General features: G+C 72.5%; 1 protein-coding gene across 1 annotated transcript; it reads right to left on the reverse strand.

The window, feature by feature from the left end:
- Positions 1–259: 259 nt before the first annotated feature.
- Positions 260–12,911, reverse strand: LOC120381393 (basic proline-rich protein-like). Its single transcript, XM_039499587.1, has 4 exons — positions 12,742–12,911; positions 11,518–12,100; positions 600–867; positions 260–294 (listed from the first exon to the last, which is right to left on the reverse strand). The coding sequence occupies exons 1-4, from the start codon at positions 12,909–12,911 to the stop codon at positions 260–262; spliced, it is 1,056 nt and encodes a 351-aa protein (XP_039355521.1).
- Positions 12,912–17,901: the final 4,990 nt, after the last annotated feature.

Below are 17,901 nucleotides of genomic sequence, written 5' to 3' on the forward strand. Positions count from 1 at the left end.
AGGGACGGGGGGGGTATGGGGGGGCTGGGCAGGCGGGGGTGGGGCGCAGGGTTTGACAGGGACTGGAGGGGCTGGGCAGGGGCTGGGGTCCTGCGAGGGGCCGAGGACGGGGGCAGCTGTCCCCTCTGGCTGCAGCGATCCGCGCGGGCTTCCTGGGCCTTGGGGGGCACGGCCGGGGGGGGCCGGTCCCCCTTGGCCCGGCGGGGGGGCTTGGCCAGGGCCGGGCCCCCGTTGCGGTGGGCGGTGGAGCGGTAGCCGGTCAGGACCACGGTGCCGTCCTCGGGCGGGGCGGGGCTGGCGGGGACCAGCGGACGGGGCGCGGGTGACCTCCAGCAGCCGCCGGAAGAGGGGCCCCTCCTCGTCGGTGGAGCCGGAGCCGTCCGAGCCGGGCTCCCCCCCCCGCGGCGCCGGCACCCAGAGCAGCACCAGGCCGGGCCGGTGCTGGTGGCAGGCGCAGGGGCAGCGCGGGGGGCCGGCACCGGGGCTGGGGGGCTCCCCCCCGGCGTCCGGCCCCGGACCTGCAGGGGGAGCGAGAGAGCCGGGGTGAGGGGGGGGCTCCAGCGACACCCCAGGGCCGCCCGCCCCCCCACCAGACTCACCGAGCTCCGTCCCCGGGGGTGCCTGCGGGGGGCGCTGGGCCCCGTTCTCCGGGGGGGGGCTGGGCGCGGGGCCCCCGCCCACCCGGGGCTCAAAGCGACCCACCATCTGGCGCACGTTGCCCGGGGGCTGCTCCCTGCCGGGGGGCGGGTCCAGGCGGGGGGCCGGGCTGGGCCGCGACCAGGAGGGGGGCCGGGCCTTCGTGATGCGGGTGGGCTTCTGGGCGGGGGGCAGGGCGGGGGGCAGGGGGTCCATCGACGACATGGTCACCTGCGGGGGGGGGGGAAGAGACACAGTCAGGAGGTGAGGCAGCCACCTCTGGGGTGGGGTGTGGGGGCCGGTTACCCGGGGACCCCTCGCCCGGCGCTGAGATGCGGCCACCTCTGGGGCGGGGCGGCCGGTTACCCAGGGACCCCTCGCCCAGCGCTGAGATGCGCCCACCTCTGGGGCGGGGCGGCCGGTTACCCAGGGACCCCTCGCCCGGCGCTGAGATGCGGCCACCTCTGGGGCGGGGCGGCCGGTTACCCGGGGACCCCTCGCCCGGCGTTGAGATGCGGCCACCTCTGGGGCGGGACGGCCGTTACCCAGGGACCTCGCCCGGCGCTGAGATGCGGCCACCTCTGGGGCGGGCGGCCGGTTACCCAGGGACCTCGCCCGGCGCCGAGACGCGCCCACCTCTGGGGCGGGGCGGCCGGTTACCCGGGACCTCGCCCGGCGCTGAGATGCGCCCACCTCTGGGGCGGGCGGCCGGTTACCCGGGACCTCGCCCGCGCTGAGATGCGCCCACCTCTGGGGCGGGCGGCCGGTTACCCAGGGACCTCGCCCGGCGCTGAGATGCAGCCACCTCTGGGGCGGGCGGCCGGTTACCCAGGGACCCTCGCCCGGGCGCTGAGATGCGGCCACCTCTGGGGCGGGCGGCCGTTACCCAGGGACCTCGCCCGGCGTTGAGATGCGGCCACCTCTGGGGCGGGCGGCCGGTTACCCAGGGACCTCGCCCGGCGTTGAGATGCAGCCACCTCTGGGGCGGGACGGCCGGTTACCCAGGGACCCCTCGCCCGGCTCTGAGATGTGCCCACCTCTGGGGCCGGGCGGCCGGTTACCCTGGGACCCCTCGCCCGGCGCTGAGATGCAGACACCTCTGGGGCGGGGCGGCCGGTTACCCAGGGACCCCGGCGCTGAGATGCGCCCACCTCTGGGGCGGGCGGCCGTTACCCGGGACCTCGCCCGCGCTGAGATGCAGCCACCTCTGGGGCGGGGCGGCCGGTTACCCAGCGACCCCTCGCCCGGCGCTGAGATGCGCCCACCTCTGGGGCGGGGCGGCCGGTTACCCGGGACCTCGCCCGCGCGAGATGCGGCCACCTCTGGGGCGGGGCGGCCGGTTACCCGGGACCTCGCCGGCGCTGAGATGCGCCCACCTCTGGGCGGGCGGCCGGTTACCCGGGACCTCGCCCGGCGCTGAGATGCGCCCACCTCTGGGGCGGGTCGGCCGGTTACCCGGGACCTCGCCCGGCGCTGAGATGCAGCCACCTCTGGGGCGGGCGGCCGGTTACCCAGGGACCTCGCCCGGGCGCTGAGATGCAGCCACCTCTGGGGCGGGCGGCCAGTTACCCGGGACCTCGCCCGGCGCTGAGATGCGCCCACCTCTGGGGCGGGGCGGCCAGTTACCCAGGGACCCCTCGCCCGGCACTGAGATGCGCCCACCTCTGGGGCAGGGTGGCCGGTTACCCAGGGACCTCGCCCGGCGTTGAGATGCAGCCACCTCTGGGGCGGGCGGCCGTTACCCGGGACCTCGCCCGGCGCTGAGATGCAGCCACCTCTGGGGCGGGCGTCGGTTACCCAGGACCCATCGCCCGGCCCGAGATGCAGCCACCTCTGGGGTGGGCGGCCGGTTACCCGGGACCTCGCCCGGCACTGAGATGCGGCCACCTCTGGGGCGGGCGGCCGGTTACCCGGGACCCCTCGCCCGGCGCTGAGATGCGCCCACCTCTGGGCGGGCGGCCGTTACCCGGGACCTCGCCCAGTGCTGAGATGCGCCCACCTCTGGGGCGGGCGGCCGGTTACCCAGGGACCTCGCCGGCGCTGAGATGCAGCCAGCTCTGGGGCGGGCGGCCGGTTACCCAGGGACCTCGCCCGGCGCTGAGATGCAGCCACCTCTGGGGCGGGGCGGCCGGTTACCCGGGGACCCCTCGCCCGGTGCTGAGATGCGCCCACCTCTGGGGCGGGGCGGCCGGTTACCCGGGGACCCCTCGCCCGGCGCTGAGATGCAGCCACCTCTGGGGCGGGGCGCACCAGTCAGCAAATGAATTTGGAAGAGGAAACGCAGGGAAAGCACCGAGGCAGCTGCAGGGCGCGGAGAGAAGCCCTGGGTAGGATGCCAGGGGTCACACCCAGCTGTTTCCAGAAAAAGCCGGAGTCCTGGCACCCAGCCCAGCCCCAATCTACCCCCCACCCACACTCCCCTCCCAGAGCCGGGGAGAGAACCCAGGAGTCCTGGCTCCCAGCCCCCCCTGCTCTAACCCACCAGCCCCCACTCCCCTCCCAGAGCCTGGGAGAGAACCCAGGAGTCCTGGCTCCCAACCCCCCCGGCTCTGACCCACCAGCCCCCACTCCCCTCCCAGAGCCGCGGAGAGAACCCAGGAGTCCTGGCTCCCAACCCCCCCGGCTCTAACCCACCAGCCCCCACTGCCCTCCCAGCGCCGGGGAGAGAACCCAGGAGTCCTGGCCCCCAGCCCAGCCTGCCCCCATGTTTCCATCTGGTTTAGGGGGCACATGGGGCCGGGCTGGTGGCACAGGACGGTGCCAAGGGAGAAGCAGGCACCCGGCACCCCCCAGAGACCGAGAAAGGGGCGCCAGGGGGCACCCTGCTGCCAGGAGTGAGGGGGGGCTCAGCAGGGAGTGTTTCTCCCCCCCACTCCCGATTTCTCCCCGGCCTGGCCCCGGCTAATCCCGGCCCAGGTGCCAGGGTTAAATTTGGCCTGGATTCCCCAGCTGCTGCCCGAGCCAGGAGCCGTCCCCACCCCCACCCCCACCCGCTACTCCCCCCTCCCCCGACACAACTGCATGGGAACGGACCAAAGGAGCGGGGAGCCGGCAGCACTGCTGCCTAGGGGAAACTGAGGCACCAGCCAATGCCAGACACATCATGGAGCCGGGGAGAGAACCCAGGCGTCCTGGCTCCCAGCCCCCCCCTGCTCTAACCCACCAGCCCCCACTCCCCTCCCAGAGCAGGGAAGAGAACCCAGGCATCCTGGCTCCCCGCCCCTGCTCTACCCACCAGCCCCTCCTCCCAGAGCCAGGACAGAACCCAGGAGTCCTGGCTCTCAGTCCCCCCTGCTCTAACCCACTAGGCCCCACTCCCCTCCCAGAGCTGGGGAGAGAACCCAGGAGTCCTGGCTCCCAGCCCCCCTGCTCTAACCCACCAGGCCCCACTCCCCTCCCAGAGCCGGGGGGAGAACCCAGGAGTCCTGGCTCCCAGCCCCCCTGCTCTAACCCACCGGCCCCCACTTCCCTCCCAGCACCGGGGAGAGAACCCCGGCGTCCTGGCTCCCAGCCCCCCTGCTCTAACCCACCAGCCCCCACTCCCCTCCCAGAGCCGGGGAGAGAACCCAGGCGTCCTGGCTCCCAGCCCCCCTGCTCTAACCACCAGCCCCCACTCCCCTCCCAGAGCCGGGAGAGAACCCAGGCGTCCTGGCTCCCAGCCCCCCCCTGCTCTAACCCACCAGCCCCCACTCCCCTCCCAGAGCAGGGAAGAGAACCCAGGCATCCTGGCTCCCACATACACCTGCGAGAGGTGCAAGTGGGTGGGGGGGGATCTCAGGGCAGTTGCAGCTGTTGGGATATTTCCGGCCTGTGGGGCTGAGCTGGATAATATAGCTGGGGAGGGGCAGTGGGGTCCTGTGGCTGGAATGGGGGAGGGCTGGGAGCCAGGACTCCTGGGTTCTCTGCCCGGCTCTGGGAGGGGAGTGGGGGCTGGGAGCAAGGACTCCTGGGTTCACTCCCCGGCTCTGGGTGGGGAGTGGGGGCTGGTGGGTTACAGCAGGGGGCGCTGGGAGCCCGGACTCCTGGGTTCTCTCCTGGCTCTGGGAGGACGGGGCTGGTGGGTCAGAGCAGGGGAGCTGGGAGCCAGGACTCCTGGGTTCTCTCCCTGGCTCTGGGAGGGGAGTGGGGGCTGGGGGGTCAGAGCAGGGGGGGCTGGGAGCCAGGACTCCTGGGTTCTCTCCCCGGCTCTGGGAGGGGAGTGGGGGCTAGTGGTTAGAGCGGGGAGGAGAGCCAGGACTCCTGGGTTCTCTCCCCGGCTCTGGGAGGGGAGTGGGGGCTGGTAGGTTAGAGCAGCGGGGGCTGGGAGCCAGGACTCCTGGGTTCTATCCTCTGTGTACTTAGTTCCATCCCATCCGCTCCCCCTTGCCTCAGTTTCCCTGTCTGGGTTCCTTAGTGCTGGTATAATGAGGAGCCGGGAGAGGCCAGGACACGTCTTCCCCCCTCCCCCTCGGAAATTCCTGCCCTTCCTCTGGATTTTCCATTTCCTGCCATGGGAAAGACGCACTTCCCCTCCCCGCTGGGCCAGGGCGTGGGGGGGTGTCCCTGCACCACCCCCCCGCGGCTCCCTCTCCTCACCGCCCCCCTCCTGGGCAGGGCTTTGCTTTGGCAGGCTTCGGGGAGAGAACCCAGGAGTCCTGGCTCCCCTCGGCCCCGCCGGCGTGTGGGACCTTGGCACCGTACTGCCCCAGGCTGAGGGTGATTCCCCGCCCGCTCGGCTGCTGGGGGCGGCTCTCCCGGTACAAAGGGGCCCTGTGTGAGCGCGGCTGTGAGTCACCGGGGCCGGGGGGCAGCCGGCGGCTTGGCTGGAGCTCCCCCCTCCCGCCCGCACAAAGGGCCTTTGAGAGAGGGGCCGGGAGCGGGTTGGGGGGACCACGGGGGGCCTGGCTCTATGCTGTGGGGAACTGGGGGGGTGGGGCACCAGCCTTTTCCAACCACTAGCCTGGTTCACTGCCCCCTCTGTGTATAGCATGGGGGGGGGAAGCCCCCTCAGCATGGCAGACTAGCCATTCCTAACCCCCTACTTCCCACAGAGTCGCCCGCCCTGCTGTGTGTCATGGGCCCCGCGCTGTGATTCCCCGGGGGTGATTCTCCCCGATGTGGGGACTGATATCTGGGAAACTGAGGCACTGACAGATGGACAGATGTCCCCAGGTAATGGAACAGGGAGAGAACCCAGGAGTCCTGGCTCCCAGCGCCCCCTGCTCTGACCCACCAGCCCCCACTCCCCTCCCAGAGCCGGGGAGAGAACCCAGGAGTCCTGGCTCCCAGCCCCCCTGCTCTAACCCACCAGCCCCCACTCCCCTCCCAGAGCCGGGGAGAGAACCCAGGAGTCCTGGCTCCCAGCCCCTCCGCTCTAACCACCAGCCCTCACTCCCCTCCCAGAGCCGGGGAGAGAACCCAGGAGTCCTGGCTCCCAGCCCTCCCTGCTCTGACCCACTGGCCCCCACTCCCCTCCCAGAGCCGGGGAGAGAACCCAGGAGTCCTGGCTCCCAGCCCCCGCTGCTCTAACCACCAGTCCCCACTCCCCTCCCAGAGCCGGGGAGAGAACCCAGGCGTCCTGGCTCCCAGCCCCTGCTCTAACCCACCAGCCCCACTCCTCCCAGAGCCGGGAGAGAACCCAGGAGTCCTGGCTCCCAACCCCCCCTGCTCTAACCCACCCGCCCCCACTCCCCTCCCAGAGCCGGGGAGAGAACCCAGGAGTCCTGGCTCCCAGCCCCCCCTGCTCCAACCCACCGGCCCCCACTCCCCTCCCAGAGCCGGGGAGTGAACCCAGGCATCCTGGCTCTCCCCTCCCCCCGCTCTAACCACCAGCCCTCGCTGGTTCTCCGACCCCAGGGGCTGCGGTGGCTGCCTGAGCTTCCTGGTGGGACTCATTTAGCTTCCTGGCCGGCTCGGTGTCTGCAGAGCCCCCCACCCCCTCCAGCCACATCCTCTCTCACACACACACCCCCCACAACACACACGCAGCTTTGGGTCCCCGGCTCCTACAGAGACCCTGCGCACTCGGGGCTGCATGGTGTGTATCTTAGACCCCGTAATGCCTGAGGGGGATTCCCCGCCGGCTCTCTGGGCCCTGCTATCTCCGGACCGGTTGTGGGGCGCCCCGGGGGAGGGACACTGTGCCGGCCCCGGGCTGGAGGGGGGGACGTCACCCTGTCCCCAAGCACAGACCTGCTCTGAGTGTCTGGAGAGCTTTGCGGGGGAAGGGTTGGAGCCCGGATGCCTGGGTTCCATCCCTTGGCCGGGGAGGGGAGTGGGGTCTAGTGGTTACAGTGGGGGGGCTGGGAGCCAGGACGCCTGGGTTCTCTCCCCACACACTCCCCTTCCAGCCCTTGTATCCTAGTCAGTTCCTGGGTCTCTGCCCCAAGGGCCAGGCCTCCCCCCTTCTCCTGGTAGCGCCCCCTGAGCCCCCAAGCACGGCTCCCCCCCGGCAGTAAGTGAAACCACCCCCTGGGGCCCTGCCCCACAGGAGAGGTGGGGGGCCGGACTGGCAGCCCCGATTGGTAGGGGGGAATCTTGTGCCAGCCCCCTCCCCCCGCTCTAATCACTATACCCCACTCCCCTCCTGGAGCCGGGGAAAGAACCCAGGAGTCCTGGCTCCCAGCCCCCCCCTGCTCTAACCCACCAGCCCCCACTCCCCTCCCAGAGCCGGGGAGAGAACCCAGGAGTCCTGGCTCCCCGCCCCCTGCTCTAACCACCAGCCCCACTTCCTCCCAGTGCCAAGGAGAGACCCCAGGAGTCCTGGCTCCCAGCCCCCCCTGCTCTAACCCCCCCGCCCCCACTCCCCTCCCAGAGCCGGGGAGAGAACCCAGGAGTCCTGGCTCCCAGCCCCCCCTGCTCTAACCACCAGCCCCGACTCCCCTCCCAGAGCCGGGGAGAGAACCCAGGAGTCCTGGCTGCCAGCACCCCTGCTCTAACCCACCAGCCCCCACTCCCCTCCCAGAGCCGGGGAGAGAACCCAGGAGTCCTGGCTCCCCCTCCCCCGGCTCTAACCACCAGCCCTCGGTCGTTCTCTGACCCCAGGGGCCTGTGTTGTCTGACTGAGCTTCCTGGCGGGACCGATTTAGCTCCCTGGCCCCCACACAAACATCCTTCCCCCCCCACACCCGCCTCACACGCAGCTCTGGGTCCCCCAGCTCCTATGGAGGCCTCCGTGCTCAGTGCTTCCCCCCTGCCGGCCACATTTGGTGCTGCACGGTGTGTATCTTAGACCCCATAATGCCTGAGGGGGATTCCCCACTGGCTCTGTGGGGGCTACGCTGGGGCTGTCAGTTCCCTCCTGTCTCCAGACCAGTGTGGGGCGCCCTGAGGCAGGGACGCTGCGCTGGCACCAGGCTGCCCGGGGGATCGATAAGCCAGGGGGGCATCCAATGGGCCGCAATGGGGGTCGAGTGGTTAGAGCAGTGCAGGAGGGCAGGCTGGGAGCCAGGACGCCTGGGTTCTCTCCCCGGCTCTGGGAGGGGAGTGGGGGCTGGTGGGTCAGAGCAGGGGGGGCTGGGAGCCAGGACGCCTGGGTTCTCTCCCCAGCTCTGGGAGGGGAGTGGGGGCTGGTGGTTAGAGCAGGAGGGCAGGCTGGGAGCCAGGACGCCTGGGTTCTCTCCCCGGCTCTGGGAGGGGAGTGGGGGCTGGTGGGTCAGAGCGGGGGAACTGGGAGCCAGGACGCCGGGGGTCTCCCCCCGGCGCTGGGCGGGGCGTGGGGGCTGGTGGAGTACACCAGAGCGGGGGGGGCTGGGAGTCAGGAGAGAACGCGCCAGCCCCCACTCGCCTCCCAGGGCCAGGAGAGAACCCTGGAGCCCTGCCGCCCAGCCCCCCCGGCTCTACCCACCCGCCCCCACTCCCCTCACAGAGCCAGGAGAGAACCCAGGAGTCCTGGCTCCCAGCCCCCCCTGCTCTGACCGACCAGCCCCCACTCCCCTCCCAGAGCCGAGGAGAGAACCCAGGAGTCCTGGCTCTCAGCCCCCCCTGCTCTGGCCCCCCAGCCCCACTCCTCCCAGAGCCGAGGAGAGAACCCAGGCGTCCTGGCTCCCAGCCCCTGCTCTAACCACCAGCCCCACCCCTCCCAGAGCCGGGAGAGAACCCCGGTGTCCTGGCTCCCAGCCCCCCTGCTATAACCCCCCAGCCCCCACTCCCCTCCCAGAGCCGGGGAGAGAACCCAGGAGTCCTGGCTCCCAGCCCCCCCTGCTCTAACCCACCAGCCCCCACTCCCCTCCCAGAGCCGAGGAGAGAACCCAGGCGTCCTGGCTCCCAGCTCATCTAATCCACAACACAACTGGTGCCCCTGCCGATCCCCTACAAACGTTCCTCTGTCAGATGCCCCCCAGCACCAGGATTCCCCCTTCTCCCCGGCACGACCCCCCGACAGCCTGCCCCCTCCTGCCCCAGGTCCCCTCCCCTGCCCCTGTGCTGCCCTCGCAGGGCCCTGGCAGGGGGATGTGGGGCAGACGAGGGGCCAGCTCCCACCTTTACCGCCCCCCGTCTCCACCACAGCTCACCCCAAGCCAGCGGCTCCTCCAGCCCTTCCCCGACTGATGCTGCAGCTCCGGCTCTGCCCCCCCTGGCCCCCATACTCTGCTTCCTCCGCCCCTATTTCCTGCCCCTGCCCCTCGCGTGGGGGGCTGGGAGCCAGGACTCCTGGGTTCTCTCCCCGGCTCTGGGAGGGGAGTGGGGGCTGGGGGCTTAGTGCAGGGGGCGCTGGGAGCCAGGACTCCTGGGTTCTCTCCCGGCTCTGGGAGGGCAGTGGGGGCTGGTGGGCTAGAGCAGGGGGGGCTGGGAGCCAGGACTCCTGGGTCCTCCCCCCGGCTCTGGGAGGGGAGTGGGGGCTGGTGGTTAGAGCAGGGGGTCTGGGAGCCAGGACTCCTGGGTTCTCTCCCTGCTCTCGGAGGGGAGTGGGGGCTGGTGGGTTGGAGCAGGGGGGGCTGGGAGCCAGGACTCCTGGGTTCTCTCCCTGGCCCTGGGAGGGGAGTGGGGGCTGGGGGGTGAGAGCAGGGGGGGCTGGGGGCCAGGACTCCTGGGTTCTCTCCCTGCTCTCGGAGGGGAGTGGGGGCTGGTGGTTAGAGCAGGGGGGGCTGGGAGCCAGGACTCCTGGGTTCTCTCCCCGGCTCTCAGAGGGGAGTGGGGGCTGGTGGTTAGGGCAGGGTGTAATAAGGGGGGTGCATGGGATGGGGGGGCAGAAATACACCCCTCCAGCCTTCAGTCCTCTCACTCACAGCTGGCAGGGCCCGTCTGCCCCACCCGGCCCAGACCCGCTCCCGAAATGCGGCCACCTCTGGTGTGGAGCAGAGCTCAGCTGGGACAGCTGCCAGCAACACTGGGGGCGGAGACTGCGCCCCCCACAGTCCATTGCCCCCAACCAGCCCTGACACGCAGGAAGAAACTTTCCTGCCTGTGTCGACACCCGCGGTCCTGAGACACCTTCTGTTCCCGGAAGTCACCAGCGTCAGCGCCAGGTGTGCTGGCCCGAGAGCCCCCCCCGCCTTGTCCCCACCCCCCCGGCTTGGAACAGGCCTCCCTTCCCTTTGGCTCCCTGGGGTGAGTGGGAGAGGAGAGAACCCAGGAGTCCTGGCTCCCTGCCCCCCCTGCTCTAACCCACCAGCCCCCACTCCCCTCCCAGAGCCGGGGACAGAACCCAGGAGTCCTGGCTCCCAGCCCCCCCTGCTCTAACCCTCCAGCCCCCACTCCCCTCCCAGAGCCAGGGAAAGAACCCAGGAGTCCTGGCTCCCAGCCCCCCTGCTCTAACCACCAGCCCCCGCTTCCCTCCCAGAGCCAGGAGAGAACCCAGGAGTCCTGGCTCCCAGCCCCCCTGCTCTAACCACCAGCCCCCACTCCCCTCCCAGAGCCGGGAGAGAACCCAGGAGTCCGGGCGCCCCGCCCCACATGGTGCAGAGGTACCTGCCCGCAGACAAGGCTCCTTCCCCATTCCCTGAGCACCGACACCCTGACTCATTTCCTGTCTCCCACTTCCTCGTTCACCTGCTCTGGTCACCCCAGTTGCTGCCTCCTCCCCCCCACTGACACTGTGGGGCTGGATCTGATGAGCCTCATCCCGTTAGGAGCCCGCAGGCCTGGGTGCTCCCCCAGGGGGCGCAGAGAGACGGCCCGGGGACCCCCAATGCTGGCAGCCCTGCGCCCCCTAGTGCCGGGGTGTTGGGGCCAGCACTGACGGCCAGAGAGCGCCCCCTGCTGAGCCCCCCCCCAGCCCAGCGCCCCCTGCTACCCCCACCCTGCCCCCAGCGCCCCTGCTGAGCCCCCAGCCCAGCGCCCACTGCTACCCCCACCCTGCCCCCAGCGCCCCTGCTGAGCCCCCAGCCCAGCGCCCACTGCTACCCCCACCCTGCCCCCAGCGCCCCGTGCTGAGCCCCCCAGCTCAGCGCCCCCTGCTACCCCCACCCTGCCCCCCCAGCGCCCCCTGCTGAGCCCCAGCTCAGCGCCCCTGCTACCCCACCCTGCCCCAGCGCCCCTGCTGAGCCCCCTCTCCCACGGCCCAGCCCCCTGCTACTCCCCACCCTGCCCCCAGCCCAGCGCCCCCTGCCACCCCCCGGCTGCCCGGGAGAGCCCAGTTCTGGGGGGAGCCCAGGGACCCCTCAGCCCACAGGCCCCATTTGCCCCGGGCGCCGCAGGGCCCCCCCACGAGACTGGACCATTCTGTAGCATTGCCACTGGTTTTTATGGAAGCGGCCCGCGGTATCGCTTTGCCCCCGGCCCCCTGAATCCTCGGGGCGGCCCTGCAGGGATCCGTGGGGCGGGGAGCAGCGCTGGGGGCCGGGGGGCTGGGCCGGAAACAGCCCCCGCCCAGCAGCGCACTGCGGACGCCCCCCCCCGCTCCCCCCATGTCCCCCGGGGCGCGGGCTGCGGCTGCCGCCGGTTCTCTGCGGCGGGACCCACCTGCGGCCGCCTCCAGGGGCGCCGGGACCCCCCCGGGGCGCAGGATCCGGGGCGCACGGTCCCTCCTGGGGGCGCAGGATCCGGGGCGCACGGTCCCTCCTGGGGGCGCAGGATCCGGGGCGCAGGGTCCCTCCCGGGGCGCAGGATCCGGGGCGCAGGATCCGGGGCGCACGGACCCCCCTGGGGGCGCAGGATCCGGGGCGCACGGTCCCTCCTGGGGGCGCAGGATCCGGGGCTCACGGTCCCTCCTGGGGGCGCAGGATCCGGGGCGCACGGTCCCTCCTGGGGGCGCAGGATCCGGGGCTCACGGTCCCTCCAGGGGATGCAGGATCCGGGGCGCACGGACCCCCCTGGGGGCGCAGGATCCGGGGCGCACGGTCCCTCCAGGGGATGCAGGATCCGGGGCTCACGGTCCCTCCCGGGCCCCAGGATCTGGGGCGCACGGTCCCTCCTGGGGATGCAGGATCCGGGGCGCAGGATCTGGGGCGCACGGACTCCCCGGGGCGCAGGATCCCGCCCGCCGATCCGGGCTGCGCCGCCCTTTGTCCCGCACACGCCGCCGGGCTGCTCCGGGCGCCGCCGCCTCCATGTGACCGGCCCGGGATGGGGGGCGGAGCCGGGAGGGGGCGGGACTGGAGTCCCGGCTCCCGCCCTGGCACCGCTCCCCCTGCCCGGCACCGCCCCCCCCAGCGCCCTCCATCGGGGCACCGCCCCCCCCACTGTCCCCCAGCCTGGCACCGCCCCCTCACTGCACCCCGGCCTGGTACCGCCCCCACCGCGCCCCTGGCCTACCGCCGCCCCCACCTTCCAGCCTGGCACCGCACCCCTGGCCTGGCACCTCGCCCCATAACCCGCCTGGCATCACCCCTACCTGGCACCGCACCCCTGGCCTGGCACTGTGCCCCTGCCCCCACCTGGCACTGCCCCTGCCTGGCACCTCGCCCCATACCCCTGCCTGGCACCACCCCTGCCTGGCACTGTGTCCCCACTTGGCACCACAACCCCAGCCTGGCACTGACCCCACTGCACCCCCAACCGCCTCCCAGTCTGGCACCGTGCCCCCACCTGGCACCGCACCCTGGCCTAGCACTGTGCCCCTGCCCCCCACCTGGCACTGCCCCCTGCCTGGCACCGCCCCCCCACCTGGCACCGTGCCCCCAGCCTAGCACTGCACCCCCACCAACGGGCACCTAGGCCCCCCCACCTGGCACCACACCCCCCCACCTGGCGCTCTGCCCGCAGCCTGTGATTTCCGGTGAGCCGCCAGCGACACCCCGGGCCCTGTGCTCCAGGCCGGCCTTGGCCCCCTTTATCTCCGGGTGCAGCTGGCAGGGAACGCGGCCCGGGGAGGGCGTGTGGCTGCGGGTCTCGCTGCCGCTGAGCCGCTCACCCATGTGTCCTGGCCCCACACTGCCCCAGACCAGCGATTCCCCTCCGTCTCAAGGGCTGCCCAGCTCCCTTCCCTGCCTGATGGGGCGCAGCAGGGGGCGCTGTGGTACGAGGCAGGCGGGGGGCAGCAGGGGGCGCTGTGGTACGAGGCAGGCGGGGGGCAGCAGGGGGCGCTGTGGTACGAGGGGGGGGCAGCAGGGGGCGCTGTGGTACGAGGCGGGCGGGGGCAGCAGGGGCGCTGTGGTACGAGGCGGGCGGGGGCAGCAGGGGGCGCTGTGGTACCAGGGGCAGCAGGGGGCGCTGTGGTACGAGGCAGGCGGGGGGGCAGCGGGGGGCGCTGGGGTACGTGGCAGGCGGGGGGGCAGCAGGGGGCGCTGTGGTACGAGGTGGGGGCAGCAGGGGGCACTGTGGTACGAGGTGGGGGCAGCAGGGGCGCTGTGGTACGAGGCAGGCAGGGGCAGCAGGGGGCGCTGTGGTACGAGGTGGGGCAGCAGGGGCGCTGTGGTACGAGGTGGGGCAGCAGGGGCGCTGTGGTACGAGGGGCAGCAGGGGCGCTGTGGTACGAGGCGGGGCAGCAGGGAGCGCTGTGGTACGAGGCAGGCGGGGGCAGCAGGGGCGCTGTGGTACGAGGGGGCAGCAGGGGCGCTGTCGTACGAGGCAGGCGGGGGCAGCAGGGGCGCTGTGGTACGCGGCAGGCGGGGGGGCAGCAGGGGCGCTGTGGTACGAGGCAGGCGGGGCAGCAGGGGCGCTGTGGTACGAGGCGGGGGCAGCAGGGGCGCTGTGGTACGAGGGGGCAGCAGGGGCGCTGTGGTACGAGGCGGGGGCAGCAGGGGCGCTGTGGTACGAGGTGGGGGCAGCAGGGGCGCTGTGGTACGAGGGGGCAGCAGGGGCGCTGTGGTACGAGGCGGGGCAGCAGGGAGCGCTGTGGTACGAGGGGGCAGCAGGGGCGCTGTGGTACGAGGCGGGGGCAGCAGGGAGCGCTGTGGTACGAGGCAGGCGGGGGCAGCAGGGGCGCTGTGGTACGAGGGGGCAGCAGGGGCGCTGTCGCACGAGGCAGGCGGGGGCAGCAGGGGCGCTGTGGTACGAGGCAGGCGGGGCAGCAGGGGCGCTGTGGTACGAGGCAGGCGGGGGCAGCAGGGGCGCTGTGGTACGAGGCGGGGCAGCAGGGGCGCTGTGGTACGAGGGGGCAGCAGGGGCGCTGTGGTACGAGGCGGGGCAGCAGGGGCGCTGTGGTACGAGGCAGGCGGGGGCAGCAGGAGGCGCTGTGGTACGAGGCAGGCGGGGGCAGCAGGGGCGCTGTGGTACGAGGCAGGCGGGGGCAGCAGGGGCGCTGTCGTACGAGGCGGGGGCAGCGGGGCTGGGAGCCAGGACTCCTGGGTTCTCCCGGCTCTGGGAGGAGGGGGCTGGTGGGTGAGAGCAGGGGGCTGGGAGCCAGGACTCCTGGGTTCTCTCCCAGCTCTGGGAGGAGTGGGGTCTGGTGGGTTAGAGCAGGGGCCGGGAGCCCGGACTCCTGGGTTCTCTCCTGGCTGTGGGAGGAGTGGGGCTGGTGGGTTAGAGCAGGGGGCCGGGAGCCAGGACTCTTGGGTTCTCTCCCGGCTCTGGGAGGAGTGGGGGCTGGTGGGTTAGAGCAGGGGCCGGGAGCCAGGACTCCTGGGTTCTCTCCCGGCTCTGGGAGGAGTGGGGCTGGTGGTTAGAGCAGGGGCTGGGAGCCAGGACTCCTGGGTTCTCTCCCCGGCTCTGGGATGGGAGGGGCGGCTGGTGGGTTAGAGCAGGGGGGCTGGGAGCCAGGACTCCTGGGTTCTCTCCCTGGCTCTGGGAAGGGAGTGGGGGCTGGGGGTTAGAGCAGGGGGGCTGGGAGCCAGGACTCCTGGGTTCTCTCCCTGGCTCTGGGAGGGGTATGGGGGCTGGTGGGTTAGAGCAGGGGGCTGGGAGCCAGGACTCCTGGGTTCTCCCGGCTCTGGGAGGAGTGGGGGCTGGTGGGTTAGAGCAGGGGGGGCTGGGAGCCAGGACTCCTGGGTTCTCTCCCCGGCTCTGGGAGGGGTATGGGGGCTGGTGGGTTAGAGCAGGGGGGGCTGGGAGCCAGGACTCCTGGGTTCTCTCCTGGCTCTGGGAGGGGAGTGGGGGCTGGTGGGTTAGAGCTGGGGGGGGCTGGGAGCCCGGACGCCTGGGTTCTCTCCTGGCTCTGGGGGGCGGGGGCTAAGTGATGGCCATGGTACCCTCGCTGGGTGGCAGAGCCGGACGGAGCCGCAGGAAATGCCCCTTCCCCCTGCCCGGGGTCACCCCCACGTGACTCCGATGCCCAACACACCCCACGGAGAAAGAGCCTCGGGGTTACACCCCCAGGTGCAGGGGTGCCCCAGGGAGCAAAGGCTGCTGGGTAACCTCCCAGTGCATTGTGGGGCCTGGTGCATGATGGGACAGGCCGGGGGAACCGAGCGGGTTCCCGTGCCCACCGGGACGGCGGCTGGGCCCTTCCGGCACCGCGGCACCAGGCTGAAAGCCCAGGGGGTCCCGGGCATGGGCGCCCTGCTGGGGGGGCACAGGGGATGCCGCGCTCAGCTCGGGCACCCCCTGAGCTGCACCCCCTGCCCTGGGAGCGGGGCTGGCAGCCTCCCTCCCTTCTACCCTGGGGAAACCGAGGCACAGGACACGGCCATGGGCCCACACTGAGTGACAGAGCCAAGGGCAGAACCCAGGCGTCCTGGCACAAGAGGAGAGCTGGCGGGACCCCCCCACCCCCTGCCCACCAGAATAACCCAGACCCCCACGGCGGCAGCGCTTACCTGGGAAGGGTCAGACCCGGGTCTGCCCCGGGGTGGGGATTCTGCTGCCCGAGCTGGACACTTGCCCCGGCCCTGGCCGGTGTGTGACGCGAGCCCTTCCCTGCCCTTCACCTCACTGCACTGGACCCGACCCGAACCTTCTCCAGCCATTTTGAGGCCCCCCCAAATCGGTTCCACCCCCGAGCACTTTTGATTCGGCGTCTTCGCCAGGCCGGCCGGGCAGCGGGTGATCAGACGCCCGCCCAGCGCCGCCCGGCTCGGCTCCACTCTCATGCTTCAGGGCCGCCCACTGCAGGGGTCAGGAAGGGTTTACTCCCCCCCCCGGTGCAGACTACGTGGTGTGACGATCGCCCCGTCCTCTCCTTTGCCCACCGGCCGGGGGAGCCGCCCCCCAACCCCCCTATCTGAGAGGGGAGGGGTCGGGCACAGCAGCTCCGGGGGGGGCCTTGTGCCAGGGGCGAGCGAGGGGAAACTGAGGCACGCACCTGGTATTCACACAAACCAAGAAGGACGTTCCCACCCGTCCCCTCTCTGGGTGGCAGGGTCTGGACAAGCGCCCGGTCGATGGCTTCCTGGCACCCGCCACCGTGAGGGCATCGTGGGCACCCGCAAGGGGCTGGGGGGTCACGCCCCAGGGAGCGACGGGCTCAGGCTCTCTGCAGACTCAGGCAGCCAGTTCCACTTGCGCCCCATTTCCTTCCTTGTCCGCCTAACGCCCCAGGCCAGAGGTGCCCCCCCGGCTCAGCGCCTCCCCCCGGCCTGGCCCAGCACCCCACGCTCTCCATGGGGCGGCCCCGGCTCCCAGACCCAAACACGGCTGCCTCGGGGGTGGGGCGGGGGGCTGATCCCTCACCCGGTGCTGAGATGCAGCCGCCTCTGGGGTGGGGCCAGGGCGTTACGTGACTGAGCTGCCAACCCCCTCTGGCTCGTCTATGGCCCAGCAGCCCCCTGCCCCCCAGCTTGGGGGTCGCAGAGCCGCGTCCGTGAGCCGCTGTCCAGACCCCCCGCCCCCCGTCACTGCTTCCCACGGGCCCCGGATAGGCCTGGGACCGGGCATCTCGCTGTCAATACAGGGCTCATTCAACCTCCTCCCTAGGGTACAGCGCCCCCTGCAGCCCCCTATCCTGCCCCCCAACCCACCCCCTGGGACACAGCGCCCGCTGCTGCCCCCTATCCTGCCCCCTGGGCTCCCCCCAGCTCTACCGGTGCCCCTCACTCCCGACCCACAGCCCCTGCCCCCTCCAGCTCTGCCGGTGCCCCTCACTCCCGACCCGCAGCCCCCGGCCCCCAGGTCTGCCGGTGCCCAACACTCCCAACCCGCAGCCCCTGCCAGCCCAGCCCTGCCCCCCACAGCTCTGCCAGTGCCCCTCACTCCCGCCCGCAGCCCCTGCCAGCCGAGCCCTGCCCCCCCCGCGCTGCCGGTGACCCTCACGCCCGACCGGCAGCCCCTGCCAGCCCAGCCCTGCCCCCCAGCGCTACCGGTGCCCCTCACTCCCGACCCACAGCCCCTGCCCCCTCCAGCGCTGCCGGTGCCCCTCAGTCCCGACCCGCAGCCCCTGCCCCCCCCAGCTCTGCCGGTGCCCCGCACTCCCCACCCGCAGCCCCTGCCACCCCAGCCCAGCCCCCAGCGCCACCGGTGCCCCTCACTCCCGACCCGCAGCCCCTGCCAGCCCAGCCCTGCCCCCAGCGCCACCGGTGCCCCTCACTCCCGACCCGCAGCCCTGCCAGCCCAGCCCTGCCCCAGCGCTGCCGGTGCCCCTCACTCCCGACCCGCCGGCCCTGCCAGTCCAGCCCTGGCCCCCCAGCGCTGCCGGTGCTCCTCACTCCTGACCCGGAGCCCCTGCCAGCCCAGCCCTGCCCCCCAGCCCTGCCGGTGCCCCTCACTCCTGATCCGCAGCCCCTGCCAGCCCAGCCCTGCCCCCCAGCCCTGCCCGTGCCCCTCACTCCTGACCCGCAGCCCCCTGGGCTCCCCCCAGCGCTGCCGGTGCCCCTCACTCCCGACCCGCAGCCCCTGCCCCCCCCAGCGCGTCCCGTGCCCCTCAATCCCGACCCGCTGGCCCAGCCCCCCCGCGCGACCGCGGCCCCGCACGCCCGACCCGCAGCCCCGGCCACCCCACCCCGGCCCCCCAGCGCTGCCGGTGCCCCTCACTCCCGACCCGCAGCCCCTGCTAGCCCAGCCCTGCCCCCCCAGCGCTGCCGGTGCCCCTTGCCC

The sequence above is a fragment of the Mauremys reevesii genome, linkage group 14 (assembly GCF_016161935.1).
Source record: "Mauremys reevesii isolate NIE-2019 linkage group 14, ASM1616193v1, whole genome shotgun sequence".
NCBI lineage: Eukaryota > Metazoa > Chordata > Testudines > Geoemydidae > Mauremys > Mauremys reevesii.